Source organism: Periplaneta americana, chromosome 13 (genome assembly GCF_040183065.1).
Source record: "Periplaneta americana isolate PAMFEO1 chromosome 13, P.americana_PAMFEO1_priV1, whole genome shotgun sequence".
Lineage (NCBI taxonomy): Eukaryota > Metazoa > Arthropoda > Insecta > Blattodea > Blattidae > Periplaneta > Periplaneta americana.
In genome coordinates, this window is record NC_091129.1 from 114,065,498 (window position 1) to 114,080,787 (window position 15,290).

The 15,290-nt window shown below is 36.4% G+C and overlaps 1 protein-coding gene across 5 annotated transcripts in view; it reads left to right on the forward strand.

Annotated features, from left to right (window-relative positions):
* Positions 1-15,290, forward strand: part of Lerp (lysosomal enzyme receptor protein) — a 268,742-nt gene that overhangs the window by 106,662 nt on the left and 146,790 nt on the right. For all 5 annotated transcript variants that reach the window (XR_011335691.1, XR_011335690.1, XM_069843904.1 and 2 more), the window contains exons 10-13: positions 2,960-3,114; positions 5,030-5,304; positions 8,307-8,603; positions 10,957-11,542. Coding sequence is in view for 3 of the 5 variants with exons in the window: in XM_069843904.1 (XP_069700005.1) it covers positions 2,960-3,114; positions 5,030-5,304; positions 8,307-8,603; positions 10,957-11,542 (1,313 nt within the window). In the remaining 2 variants the exon portion in view is untranslated. The remainder of the gene's footprint in view (positions 1-2,959; positions 3,115-5,029; positions 5,305-8,306; positions 8,604-10,956; positions 11,543-15,290) is intronic.

A 15,290-nucleotide genomic window follows, 5' to 3' on the forward strand; every position in this document is an offset into this window, starting at 1 on the left:
ATTGTGATAGTTCTTTTTGAGAATTTATTACAGTTTTACTGAGCGAGAGGAAGTTCGGTTTTTTTCGTCAACATATTAAGGAAATGTTTGTGGACAAGTTTCTACACAAAACCGGTCCTTCTCTCGCTCAGTAAAATTGTAATAAATTCTCAAAAAGAACTATTTACTTACCGGCTTTCAAGGAACCCGGAGGTTCATTGCCACCCTCTGATAAGCCCGCCATTGGTCCCTATCCTGAGCAAGATTAATCCATTTTCTATCATCATATCCCACCTCCCTCAAATCCATTTTAATATTATCTTCCCATCTACGTCTCGGCCTCCCTAAAGGCCTTTTTCCCTCCGGCCTCCCAACTAACACTATATGCATTTCTGGATTCACCCATACATGCTACATGCACTGCCCATCTCACTATCACAATATTATTCGTATCACAATATTACCAATCTTCGCTCTAAATGGATATTACCACGATAAATTGTATTTTCAGGTAAATATGAGCAATTCTGAAGAATGTATAATCTCTCGTCAATTTCAATTTGAATACATTTTTCAGATTTTATTTCGTTCTTCATGACATGAACTTTGTTTTTATGGTCTGGCATACTGTGAACTGTGCATGTGCAAAATTGATCTTTGTTTTCATCTGCTACAGAGCACATGAACCAGACAGTGGAAGTCTGATATTCTCTGACATGGACATGGATATTGTTCCCGAACAGGGATGAAAAGAGGCACCAACTGTTTGGAATGTTTCGATTGTTAATTTTTAAATTACAACAATTTTCGATAGCTATTGAATTTAAACATGTATGTTCCGTCAGTGTTCGTTTTCAACTTAGAACTGTGCACATGCGATCAAATGTCTAAAGAAACATACATTTTATCTGACAGTACCATTTTAATGTATGACGTGTGTTATACGCGACTTTAATGGTGGTGGGGAGGGGAGATACTTTAGAAAACATTAAAACTGCATCCCTTGTTAAAACCATGTTTTTTTTTTTTTTTGCAACATAATTGAAACTATATTTATTTAACTAAACATTATGACATTGATCATCTCTGTCTGTTACCACTTTATTATATATCTTATTTTCATTTACTCCTGTCAGATACATAAAAAAGCAAAACAGATTTTGGCTAATAAACGTTATTTCTTCAAATAATTAATGCTATAAAATGCTAAAATGTTATTTTATAAAACATTTTTGCTATAAATACAAAAAATTACTGCTATAATTTCGCACTTCTATTACTGATTTAGGAGTAACTGTGTTCAACATTGAATCGAATGTTCGTGGTTTCAGATCTGTCTGAAGATCATGGATTTTTTTAAGGTCAATAAAAATCCGTACATTTTTCCTCTCAAGTGATATTGTGCAACTATTTCTCAGTGTTGAAGTTACCTGCATTACGGACAGATTATGTCTGCAGATAGTCTCATAAGACTGCAAGCACATCTTGTGGACAATATAGAAAACCAAGTAGGAGCTGAAAGGATGGATACAGTGAAGGCAATAAATTGCACTGTATTATCTGGACTGTAGTACAGTGTTGTGAACATGCACATAGGAAACTATACCTGTTTTTTTCTAAAGATGGAAAATGACATTAGCTCTGTGATTGAAAAACAACTGAATATCACATAGTATGGGAGACTTGTTGCAATGGTAACTATGGTTGTGTTGCCAAAGTTACAGTTTACACGTGGTGAGTGCAGTAGCTCTCATGGCGCCATTTATTGTGCATACAATGTCAGCTATTAATGCTTTCCGTGTTTCATTCTCTATCGATTTTTGTATTGTTTGTCAGCCATCTAACATCAACTGGTAGCTCACATCAGCTGATAGTGTGGTCACCCAAATTGGCAATGTAGCACTTTATAGTCGCGACGCTGTTATTCCTGGCATGACTCCTCCTCTTTGCTTACGTCTTAGGAAGTGAAGGCTCTATAAAGTCTAGGTAGGTAGTATCGTTCGCCATTTTTGTTCTTTCGTTGCCGAGCTGCCATACGAGGAATCTATTTTTCGCACCATTAAACATTATCATGTCGTAGCTCCTATGATAATAAATCAAACGCACTGTAATTCAGCAAATAATTGAGCGGCAAATAACGTCTTCGTGTGCTTTCTGCGAACGCCAACGAAAGACCCAAAATGGCGGGCAATTATATTAAGTATTTATCGAGCCTTAAGAAATGAATAACATCTTCCTCAGCGAATCATAAGACGCATATGTTTAAATGTAGCCGACCTGCAACGCGATTGGCTGCTGGAAATTAGAGCAACGGGACTATAGTTCCAAGTATGGCTGTTTAACTGTCATGTCGCATCTTTTGAAAAAACAGGTATAAGTAGGATAGAAAAAGACAAATGCAGTAAAGCAGTAGACTGCAGTGCATCTAGACAATAGTACAGTGAAGTGAAAACACAGTGGTAGCTCAAGGATAAAGGAAAAATCGGGTTTTAGGTGAATATGACTCTACAGATCTAGACGAGATCTTTTGTTTGAAACCAAAATCATGATGCTAGCACATCGGAGTTGCAAGATATAGGCCTACCCCGAAATTTTTGCGCACGTCCAAAATGGCCATCAGTCTCTATGGGCCTCCACCAAATTTATGCTCGCATTGTAGTAGTAGTCCTCATTGAACAAAATCACATTTATTTCAATCGTGTTATTGTAGTTATGGTGTCGGAATGGATTACCCTGCAAACATTACATTGTTACATTGCCGTTTCTGTCCTGGTACCCCATATATCGGTCTGATTTTAAAGACGTATTCACATCAAAAGCAGTACGTTACAGTTTATAATGTTATGTGCTAAAAGTGAAGTAGCATTAAAGTTACTGAAACTGCTCAGAGGGCTCTGAAAATGCCCTGATTTATAAGTGTGAGGTTAAATTCTTCTTTCTGGTTGTGTTTCTTGAGTTCCTGGATTGTGTTTTGTTGCAGGCTTTGTAGACTCAACAGTAATATATGATCACGGTGGCCTACGGTTAGTACTTCATGGAGAAGGATGCAGGCATGGTGTAAACAATAGTACTGTCACGATCATACTTCTGTGCCAACATGAAAATGACCTGGGACAACCTGAACTATTTCCAAAGGTAATTTTTATAGTCTGATTCTGCTAGGCAGAGCCAGGCATTTGTATCTTACTTATGGTTGGTTGCTTGTTGATGCTCTTCCATTTATTATCTTGTGTTTCACTAGCGTGTAGGCAAATCTTTGCTGTGTAGTGCTCTGCACTGTAATAAATCTTCTGTATCCATCACTGAGTCATGTTGACTACAGATTACGCAATTCGGAGAGGTATAAATGTTGAGTTTGTGCAGATGTGCTGCAAGCAATTGTGTAGTCTGAAAAGTGCAGACGTGATTTGTTCTGGGACAAGATTTTTCTCTTTAAGTGGAAGGTTCCATTTTATTTTGTTCTCACTTTCCTTGTGAATTTTATTGTTTATTTTTTGTTGAATGGTTTTATTGGTGAATAATATTGAAGAGTGGAATGGATTTTTATGCCCTTTTGGTCAATAAGTCAACATGTTCATTATCTTTTACACCACAATGTGAGGGAATTCATTGTAGTGTTATTTTCCACTGTAAGTTCTGTAGATGTTTGATAGAATGGTGACGTTCTATGATGTATCTGCTTGTAGGGTTGCTGGCTACAACTGCTTACTATATAGCAAACCAAGAGTCACTATAGTGTTTTTCATGGGACTTAGTGCATGAAGAGCACGGCTCATAATTGCCCAGAACATCACAACCATTCGTGCTTAAGCAATCTTACGTAAAGATTAATTTTTTTGGTCCTACAGAATATGTCTGTTACAGTAACAATTAATATTAGAGGAGAAAAATTCGCTCCAGCTCCGGGGATCGAATCTGGGTCCTTAGTTCTATGTACCAAGTGCTTTGAGCTATGCCGCAGTTCAATCCACAGCACCGGATCGAATCTCTCTCTTGTCCAGTGTTTTTCCCTTTGTGGCCTGACTCCAAGTTCGACATGTATGTTGACATATATATTAAGTCAATTGACATTATACAAGGAGCGCACTCAGTTGAGTGACTTGATGGCCGGGATTCCACAGTAATATGCACTGTTGCTCGAAGAATCTACGTAAAGATTAATTTTTTTAGTCCTACAGAATATGTCTGTTACAGTAACAATTAATATTAGAGGAGAAAATTCGCTCCGGCACCAGGGATCGAACCCGGGTCCTTAATTCTATGTACCAAGTGCTTTGAGCTACGCCGAAGTTCAATCCACAGCACCGGATCGAATCTCTCTCCTCCAGTGTTTTTCTCGTTGTGGCCTGACTCCAAGTTCGACATGTATGTTGACATATTAAGCCAATTGCCATTATACAAGGAGCGCACTCTGAGTGACTTGATGGTCGGGATTCCACAGTAATATGCACTGTTGCTCGAATCTACGTAAAGATTAATTTTTTTAGTCCTACAGAATATGTCTGTTCTCCTCTCCTGTTCTCCTCTGGGATTTCTATATCATAGAGCTTCTTTCACATAGTAGCTATTTTGCAATGTTTTTGGTAGCAACAAGATGGCGTCAGGTCCATCAAAGTGACTTCATTCCTTCAAATGGTATTAACATGCTAGTGTCTACTCTAGTCTTCTTTGCTCGTTGGTGACAACTGTCAAGTGCATAGTTACAACAGCTTGGGTATAAATGTAAAGACGTGAAAACTTAACTTCGAATAGTTAACAAACAATGGAGCATACTTGGAGAGAGTAGTTGAGTTACCATTCTCCCTGTGTAGCTACCATGCAGTCAAGGCCTAAGATGACAATAAGATAACATGGGACAAATACAAGGCAATTGGATTCAGAAGCAAAATTGTTGGTACCGTATTCTGTCATGTGCTGGAAACTAACATCGCTAACATTTTGTAACTTCATACAGGTTCCACCTTTAGGGCAAATAAGTAGGACCTGAAGAATCACCTACTCTATTGGGCTGTTTTGCTTGGCTGCTCCAACCACTGTTGATGTGTTTCAGGCCAGTAATGACTGCAATTTCTATTTCGTGTGGTATACAAGTGCTGCATGCCCTCCACGTCGGTCTGTGGACTGCACCCTGATGGCTGGTGGCCAGTACTTTGACTTGAGTCCCCTTGCAGAGACTCAGAGCAATCACGTCGTAGTTCAGCGTGACACAAACCTCAAGTTCCTGCTAAACGTGTGCCATTCTGTAGTCTTTGGCCATGATGCTGTTTGTCAGTATACATCAGCTGCTTGTCTTGTCAACATGTCTGAAGCAGACCCCAGCAAAAAGTAAGCGTAACTTTTTCATACTTACAGATTTTAGAATTGTAATTATATAAGCACAGTGTATCTATATTACTTAGGGGCCAAGCCATGGTATCTATTCTGTTATGGAAGGAAGACATTTATCTTTCCTACAAAAAAATATATTACAATTATGTCATCTGTACATCACAATACCCTTTAGTAACTCTTCCATACTGTGATCCAAGTACATACATATTTAAACTTCAAACACATATTACTGTCATATTTTTGTATCATATTTTAACAATGTCGAACTAAAATCTTAATTTGTGAGTCGTGTTACGAAAAGAAAAAAAATGCCCGATCTTTTATTTAAGTGTCTTGTATTTGGAAATTAAGATAATCAAAACTAGAATAATTAAATACATATATGCAAGTTCAAATTAAGCTTCGTTAATATCAACTGGAACATTAAAATGAAAATGCACACATTTTGTTCCCACCACTCATGGTTTTGAATGATACTGGTTATGTCTGTTTTTGATATCACAGAAATATCATCTTCCCTGCATTTTAATAGGCCTGCTGTGTGATATGTGTCAATAAACTTTAGTTCCGTAACTTCATATTCATCATCTTCCTGAACATTGCATAAACAGGGCCTGTCTGAATCTTGTTTGTGAGAAGAAAATTTTCCTAGAACATAAGTATCTTCTGAAATCATTTCTGCAGTATTCCTATGACTGTATTTAGATTCACATTGATAAAAATCTTCAAAAAATTGTACCACTTTGCCGTGACTCTCTTTAAGAGAAAAGCAGAAATTCTCCAATAGCAGCAGTGTGTTATTGTTGTTAGGCACAGCAAAATGCTTATTTCGGATACCTTGAACATTGTTACATTTCTTCCAACGTGATTTCAGTTTAGCTGCATTTATCTCGCCAAAAATGCTTTGTGGTGCATAAAGAATGTTTACTAACGGAGTAATTTTATTTTACAACTCGTTCTGTCAGTTTCGTTGCTGTATTAGCAAACTCTTTAGCTGTGTTCACAGTTTTTTTTTTCTCTAGCTCTGCTCCTAATACTGCCCTCTTTACTTTATCATCACCAATGCCATCATTTTGTTCTTTCCTATCTGAAGTGCAAAAATAACTTCTGTCTACTGTGCAGCCATAATTTTGTACATGAAGAAAGCAAATTCCCCAAAATGAATTTGCTCTTGAATTGACTTGCAGCTTCATCTGGGAAATAATGTGTGTGTGGGATAAGTCGAAATGCAGTTTATCTTTACCCCAAAAAATTCCTTAACAGGCTTCATTGAACATATGTACTACTGCATTATTATGCTGCATGGAGTCTAGTCTGACATAATACAATATCTAGTTCAAGTAGTTTAAATTATTGTCATTATCCCTGTAATATAAAACACACTTGAACATGGTCACATTTGTAGAATTCCAATGAGCCTGCATGATTTCTGACTGATGGGGGATACCATAATTTTCTCTAAAATCCTGTAAAATGACAATTTCATTTGTTGGTAGAGTTTCTTTTTATTTTGTTTCTCTATCCCTCTCCCTTTTTTTGTTTTCTTACACAAATGAATAATACAATTTAGCATTCTTCTTGCTCTATACTCTCTAATCCTTTGATTTTACCATATTTGAGCATAAAAAACTTTACATTGGATTTACTTATAAAAGACAGCTGCAGGCTGAAAAAAAAAGAGGGAAAAACAAATAAACATAAGAAGTTATATTTTACTATAAATTACTAAGTTTTTGCAATTAAAAGGCATTCTGCAACAAAAAATTTCCTTCCTTAACATAAATTTTGTAAACAAAAAAAATATGCGAACTAGTACTTGTAATATATCGATTTTATTATCACCTGATAGCTCTTAGTGTCAGAAAGCAGCCTGAAAAATATCTTGTAAAATGTTAAGAGATCTCTCTCGCTAATATGTAATGAAGAATGTGATTTTCTCCTACTGCAAAAATATATTGGCCAGTTAAAGAATTGTACCCATATTAAACAAACATTTCAGTAATGCACATTTCAATTTTAAAAAAAGTTAAAACTGCTTTCCTTCTGTAACACTCAAAATCCACGTTTTCCACTGTTGTTTTTTTGCAGATTATGATTATTTTATTTCGAAAATTAATGTTAACACAGCAAATTTCAAAACTTTTACTGCCTAAATAAATTAAATTTCCATGAGAATTCAATAGTTTTAAAATCAGTGGTCTTGTTCATCAATACCATGGCTTGGCCAATAGTCTTATATTGGACTGAAGGTGACCTGAATAATAGAAATTCCTAGGTAATTGAAGATCATATTTGAAAATTTTTTTTTCGGAAATGGATAGTTTTAAATAATTAGTTATGAAACAGTTATCCAGCATCCAAATTTGCCAATGTATTAAACTTTTCTTCCTTCAAAATTACGGTTTTTTTTTTTTGCACCCATATTTGGAGTGAGCTGAGAAAAGGCGTTCCTTCAGAATCTTTTGGAAGTAAAAGTATTATACATCTTGATTACACAACTTTTAACACTATATCACTTAGGAATATAATGTATGGTGATCACTTTCACGTGTTAATAGCGAACAAAGTTTATGAATACCTAGTTGACTAGTTTCAGCTCTGAAGATGGCTCCTCCTAAGCTGAAACTAGGCAACTAGTATTTATAATTCGAAATTTTCTTGTGCTTCCAGCCAGGTCATAAGTGACTTATGACCTGGCTGGAAGCCCGAGAAAATTTCGAATTATCACGTCGCCAGGAAAGCTTCAGTAGTTAGTATTTATAAATTTAGTTCACTATTAACACGTTAAAGTGATCGCCATAAATTATATTCCTAAGTAAAAGTGTTGTTAGAATTTATCTCGCTCATTAAAAGTGCACTAAAGCATTTTATAGTCAGTTTTTTTTTATATTTTATTGCATATTTAAATGCATATTATGACAGTTTTTAATGCACATAAATCCTTGGTCGAGTAATCATGCATGATATGGACTCATTTTAATTTCAAAATATTGCAGGTACACTAACATTGGAGATGTAGGCGATCGTCTAAAACTAGAAGATGGGAAATTGAAGCTAGAACTTAAAGAAGGGGGCTTGTGCCTTATACCAGATGGCCCAAATCACATCTCCACAACATACACATTCGAGTGTGACAGCACAGAACATGCACCAGAGCTTTTGCAAGGAGACCTGTGCTCATATGACTTCCTATGGAAGACTCCACATGCCTGCCCTTTGAATATAGAGAAGAAGGAGTTGATGCTACAAGAAGACAACAGCTGCACGGTTGTAGTACCCCATACAAATAAAATGTACGTATTACAGAATTTTTAAAAATATATTGCCTAAGGTCTTAGTCATTCTGCATGGTCTTGTGGGTACAATTTTTGCATTTAAACCTAAGTTTAGTAGGTTAAATACAGCTGAAGACTATATTTCCTCTTTCTAGGGTTACCATACGTCTTCATTTTAAAGGGTTAAATTAATGTCCAGGTGGAAATAAAAAAAATCAACATGAATGTCCGGATATTGAACTATGAGTTCAACTTAAAAAACATGCTTGGGTTTTAAACGATGGAAGCCAAGATTCTTGACTTTTTTTTTAGAAGAAGGGCCTATAGGCAAGCACCGCAGCCTTAGGTTTATTGTGCAACCTTCTTATAGTGGGATGATTTTGAAGTCCTTGTATGATCGCTCTTCAAGTGATTGATTACTATATGGTGCCATCATTTTGATTCAGCCACAGCATCCATTTCTGACTGTTCACAATTCATTTGCTTGAATCTTCTGCATCCTTAACCAGAAGGCAATGCTGCTGTCAATTCCACGACTCACCAAAGCACTATCACTCCCCCAGTCAACTACAATCTGTTTATTGAAGCCCCTGCAGCTTCTCTGGGATATGTGCAGCTCCCACAGACAGATGTTGTCACCTATAGGCGAATCCTGAAACTATGTCCACCATGTTCTCTTGGTCAATCTGTAAGTATTTAAGATGATTAATGAAATGATGTCAAGGAAGGTGAAATGAGTCCGAGGTTCAATGCCGAAAGTTACTGTATCCACCAATTCTGCTTCGAGTGGTTAAGGGAAAACCTTGGAAAAAACCCAGTCAGGATTTGAAACCAGGTCTGCTCGTTTCACGGTCAGGCAGGCTAACCGTTATTTCACAGCAGTGGACAAGATTCGTGACATAACTAGCATCTTTGTTTTACTCACGAATCAGGAGCTCAGAATGACACTCTACACTTTTTGAAGATTTGAAGTATAGAGCCCATTTCACTTCCATGTCCTCATTCTTTATACGAGGTTCTTTACAGTATGTCCGTTTCAATTTGCCTATGTCATTGATTCACATGATCTCAGGCGAGGGTCGCGAGTTTTTTTGCCCCCAAGATCGCCAAGCAATTTGAAATTTCTTTCATTCAAATGCAGTAATCTAAGGATAATCATTTTGTTGTGGAGTCAGTGAAAGAATTACCTGTAGTGAAGTACAATTTTCGTCATTTCATTTGCATAGTATTTCATTCATACTTGCTAAAAATTTCTGACTATTTAAAGAAAATCAAATTAACAGAGAATATTCATCGGCTGTTTCAATGAAGTTAGCACAAAAAGCCTAAGGCTGCAGTGCGTCCGGAGAAATGACAGGCTTAATGTATTACCCTCTGTTGGAATATGTATAATAATAATAATAATAATAATAATAATGCTAGGGACTGAATTAACTTTGCTGAGGATAGGGACTGATGGTGGGCTTATGTGAGGGCAGCAATGAACCTCCGAGTTCCTTAAAAGCCATTTCATTTGTAAGTAAGTAAAAATGGTAATAAATAATAATAATAAATAAATCCAAGGTGCTACAGCTCTTTAAAGATCCAGACCGACCAGCTTGTTGCTGACCTCACATCCACATGCAATATTCATCGGCTGTTTCAATGAAGTTAGCACAAAAAGCCTAAGGCTGCAGTGCAAGAGGTGAGTGATCATCCAGCCAGAATGGAGATTTCGTGTGGTTAGCACGATGATCCCCCCCAATCATTATAGCTGGCCTTTATAACTCGATTTCACTATCCATTGTAGCTTCACAAGTGCATCATGATGCTGGGTGGACACTGGGTCCCATACACTAGCCGAAATTTCATGGGAAAATTTCTTGAAATTTGATTGAACAGTGAATTTCATTCTTGTAGTATTTATGTATTTCTCTATGCATACTAATATTATGATAATTTAAGAATGAGCTATCAAAACTTTCAGAATTAGACATTTGATTTAATTTTAATTGTATGAAATTGAATGACTTTGCCTCGTTGCGTGAATTTGTATCTGTAAGATGTTATTTAGGGATTGGAAGGGTCCAATTGTCTGGTGTCCTCATTTCTACGTTTCTACCCTTTTCCCTACAAAAATATAAAAAAAAGTCTTCTCAACGAGGAAAGTAAAACATGGATGCTAATTCATAACGACAAGGAAGATTACAACATAATATTATAATAGGAGAGAAAAAGACAAATGCAGTAAGGCATAGACTATAGTGTATCTAGACAATAGTACAGTGAAGTGAAAACACATAGTACTGTTTTGTCTAATTTTATTTACGATGTGTCTGTAAAAACTCTGTATCTTTATGTGTATGTGCTACAGCATAAGAATTATTTGCAGAATTGACTTGAGGCCACTACGGAACAAGATGGTAACAGTATCGGATGCAGAAGGGCATAACTACGCATTCATAGTATGCGGAAACCTGTCGAGCAGTCCTTGTGGTGGTTCTGGAGTTGGAGTGTGTCAGTACAAATCACAGGATACTTCTCAATCATGGAATGCAGGGAAGGGGAACAGTGTTCTGCACTACAACTGGGGAGCTCTGTACCTCAGCTACACCGGAGGAGCTCAATGCAATGACAGTGTGCGGCGCAGCACAAGGATAGAGTTTGTGTGTGCGGAAAATAGCACAGAGCAGGTTGTATTTATAGAGGAGGGGGACAGTTGCAACTACCTGATCAGTTGGCATACTCCTCTTGCATGCAGCCATCATTTGGAGTGTGTTACTGAAGATGGAAATGATCCCGTGGATCTGTCACCACTCATGAGGCTGGATGGCAACTACCGTGTGAACGCTGCAAATGACACTGTGTTCTTCATCAATGTGTGTCATCCCTTGTTTCCTGTCCCTGGACTCAGTTGTACAGGTGGCTCCTCTGCGTGCATTGCAAAGATTCATAATGGGGCCCTTACTAATGAGAAGGTAATTAAATTCATTACTATAGTTTGTTCCTCTATATCTATATATATATATATATATATATATATATATATATATATATATACTGCTAAAAACATATTTTCTGATATTTCAGATAATGTGGCAACATATTTCTGTGATTTGTTACTTATCATGGCCGCTGCCCATCATAATCAAATTTCTACAGAAAACAAGTGCGTGTTTCAGGCAACCAATTCCTTTTTTTCTTTCTGATCAGTTTCAACATCATTTTTTCTTTACCTGCTCCTTCCAACACAGTTTCATTTCTTATTCTGTCTGTCCATTTTACACTCTCCATCTTTCTCCATATCCACATTTCAAATGCTTCTATAGGGTGTGGCAGTAGGATATGACGGTTTTTATAGCCCTGTTGTGGGACATTCAAAGCGAATTAAAAGAAAACACATATACTGGAAGTAATCTAGTACAATGCAATTTATTAATGTCTGATTAATTTTTAAAAACTACATTTCGTAAGTAGCTTCCATGGCAACGAATACATTCCCACAATCTGCTATGAAAGTTCTGCATAACTCGCACCAGAAAAACAGGTTCAGTAGCACTATTTCGTTCCTTATGTTTTGTTTCACCTGGATGATGGAGCAAGGCTTGTTGTGATACACCCTACTTTTGAGATAACCCTATAGGAAGTAATCAGCTGCAGTCAGGTCAGGAGATCTTTGCGGCCAGGCAATGTCTCCAAATCATGAAATTATTCGTCCTGGAAACATGTTTCACAGACAGTTCATTGAACCATGAGCAGTGTGCGCTGATTACATCCTATAGGATTTTCTCAAAAGTAGGGTATATTGCAACAAGCCTTGCACCATCATCCAGCTGAAATAAAACATAAGGAACGAAATTAGTGCTATTGAACCTGTTTTGTTGGGGCGAGTTATGCAGAACTTTCATAGCAGATTGCAGGAATGTATTCATTGCCGTGAAAGCTACATACGAAATGTAGTTTTTAAAAAATAATCAGACATTAATAAATTGCATTCTACTAGATTACTTCCAGTACAAGTGTTTTCTTTTAATTCATTCTTAGTGCCCCACAACAGAGCTATAAAAACCGTCATATCCCACTGCCGAACCCTATAGTTGCTTCTCTTCACTTCGTCGTAACGTCCATGTTTCTGAGCCATACAATGCCACACTCCATACAAAGCACTTCACTAGTCTCGTCCTTAGTTCCCCCCCCCCCCCTCTCTCTCTAGAGATCTGCAGAAGATTCTCCTTTTTGTATTGAAAGCTTCCTTTGCCATTGCTATCTTCCTTTTGACTTTCTGGCAGAAGTTCATGTTACTGCTTATGGTACATCCAGTATAACGATAGTGATACAATTTAAGTTCGTAAGAGTACGAATTAACTACGTTTACTTTATAAACTACACCTTTTCCAGTTATATTTCAGAAAATATCGATTGTATTTCAGACAGTCAATTTAATTTCAGAAATTATCAATTGTATTTTAGATTTGCCAATTCAATTTCAGATAGTATCAATTTATTGTATTTCAGATTTGTCAATTGTATTTCAGATGGTATCAAATGTATTTCAGATTTGTCAATTGTATTTCAGATAGTATCAAATGTACTTCAGAAAATAAGCAATGCATTTAAGATTACATAGCCACTTTTATTTCTATAAAATAACAAATGTAGGCCTACTTGAGATTTTAACATAGGCCTATATTTAAAAAAATGGAAAATTACTTTAAAAAATCCTCAACTTTATTGCATTTTAGCATACAGTAGGCATATTCACCATAGCTAAAGCTGAATTGTACTGTGTTGTACTGCACGAGCACAATCACCACCAACAATATTATGTGTGTTACTCTCTACAGTAGGTAAATTAGCCTACAACACCAGGATCCATGATGTCAGGAATTCCAAGATGGGTTTTTATGTACATCTTCACTTTACACCAAATAATGTCGATTGGATTTTACATTGGAGAATCAACCGTAACTTCTAAAATACAAATGATAGTTTCTGAAATACAATTGACAAATCTGAAATACAATTGATTTTTTCTGAAATACAATTGATACTATCTGAAATACAAATGACAAATTTGAAATACAATTGGTATTTTCTGAAATACGACTGGAAAAGGTGTAGTGCGAGAAACCATTTCGATCTCTGTACATTATGGCTACAGTTCAGCAATTAAAATAAATAAATTTCACTCAATTAAAATTTGAATATAAATTGTAAATAAATAATGATATGATTTTATCCTTTACTTAATTATAATTATCTATAAAATCAGCTTGATGTAGACGCACGTCTATCTAGTATCATGATTAATGCTTGGTATAATATAATAAATACATTTTGAAAGTGACAGTGCACACCCAATTAGAACGTGCAGGAACCGCCACTGCCTTCCCCTCTCTAAAAATTAAAATGTAGGTACAAATGCAATATTCATTTTCCTTTAGTGTAAAACTTACTTTATGAAATAATCCTAAATTTCGGTGTGTTTACCTACTATGGATGAGTCATGTGTGTCCCATAGATCCAGGTACACTATATCATAATAATTAAAGTTTTTATTCTCCATGTCAATGCTTGCTGCCAGGAAAAAAGTACTGCTTATAAGTGTGAGGTACTGTCCGTTACTCAGGAGAAGATGAGCGGAAAGAATGTGACCTTCTTGACTGTCGCTGTTGATTATTATAAACATCGCTCAGATAAGCATCCCAGTAGCCAGGTTATTACTCGTGCAGAAAATATTAGTAACAATGCGTATGGAAATTAAAGCTAATTTTTACTTTTTTTTAGTTGGTATTTAACGACGCTGTATCATCTACTAAGTTATTTAGCGTCAATGGGATTGGTGATAGTGAGATTGTATTTTTCGAGATGTCGTGGGTTCGCCATACATTACCTAACCAGGTAATCAACCCAAGTGGGAATCGAACCCTCGCCTGAGCGGAACTCTGGATTGGCAGGCAAGCGCCTTAACCAACTGATCTGCGCCAGTGGCTAAAGCTACTAATTATTATTTAATAGATTAACTAAATAATCTAGTACGAACTGCAATAAATAGCTTAACTCCTCACTTCCTAAGCACCGGAAATAGATGAAGTCTCCATTTTTTTTTAATGAATAGTATCGCTACTGCGTCACATATGCATTCATATCATTAACATCTTTCCTCTGCCACCTCACCTCCCACTCTTCATTTCGTGAATAAGAAACAATATATGCTATTAAAATTGAAATTATTAATTATTTTGACAGCGAAAAATACGTATCTCATAACTTTTAATTTAAGAGCAACTTATTTTTAACCCGAAATGCTCCTTTAAGAAACTATTGACTCTTCATTACATTTTTTAATAATGTTTCTGATAATATTTCTTGCTTCACTATGTATTGTGTCCACATCTGTGGAGTAACGGTTAGCGAGTCTAGCCGCGAAACCAGGTGGCCCGGGTTCGATTCCCGGTTGGGGCAAGTTACCTGGTTGAGGTTTTTTCCGGGGTTTTACCTCAACCCAATATGAGCAAATGCTGGGTAACTTTCAGTGTTGGACCCCAGATTCATTTCACCGGCATTATCACCTTCATCTCATTCAGATGCTAAATAACCTAAGCTGTTGATAAAGCGTCGTAAAATAACCTACTAAAAAAAAACTATGAATTGTTTTTCCAATTTTTTTTAGACTCTGCTGTACCGACTCACAAATAATACAAATAATGAACTTAATGTGAAACG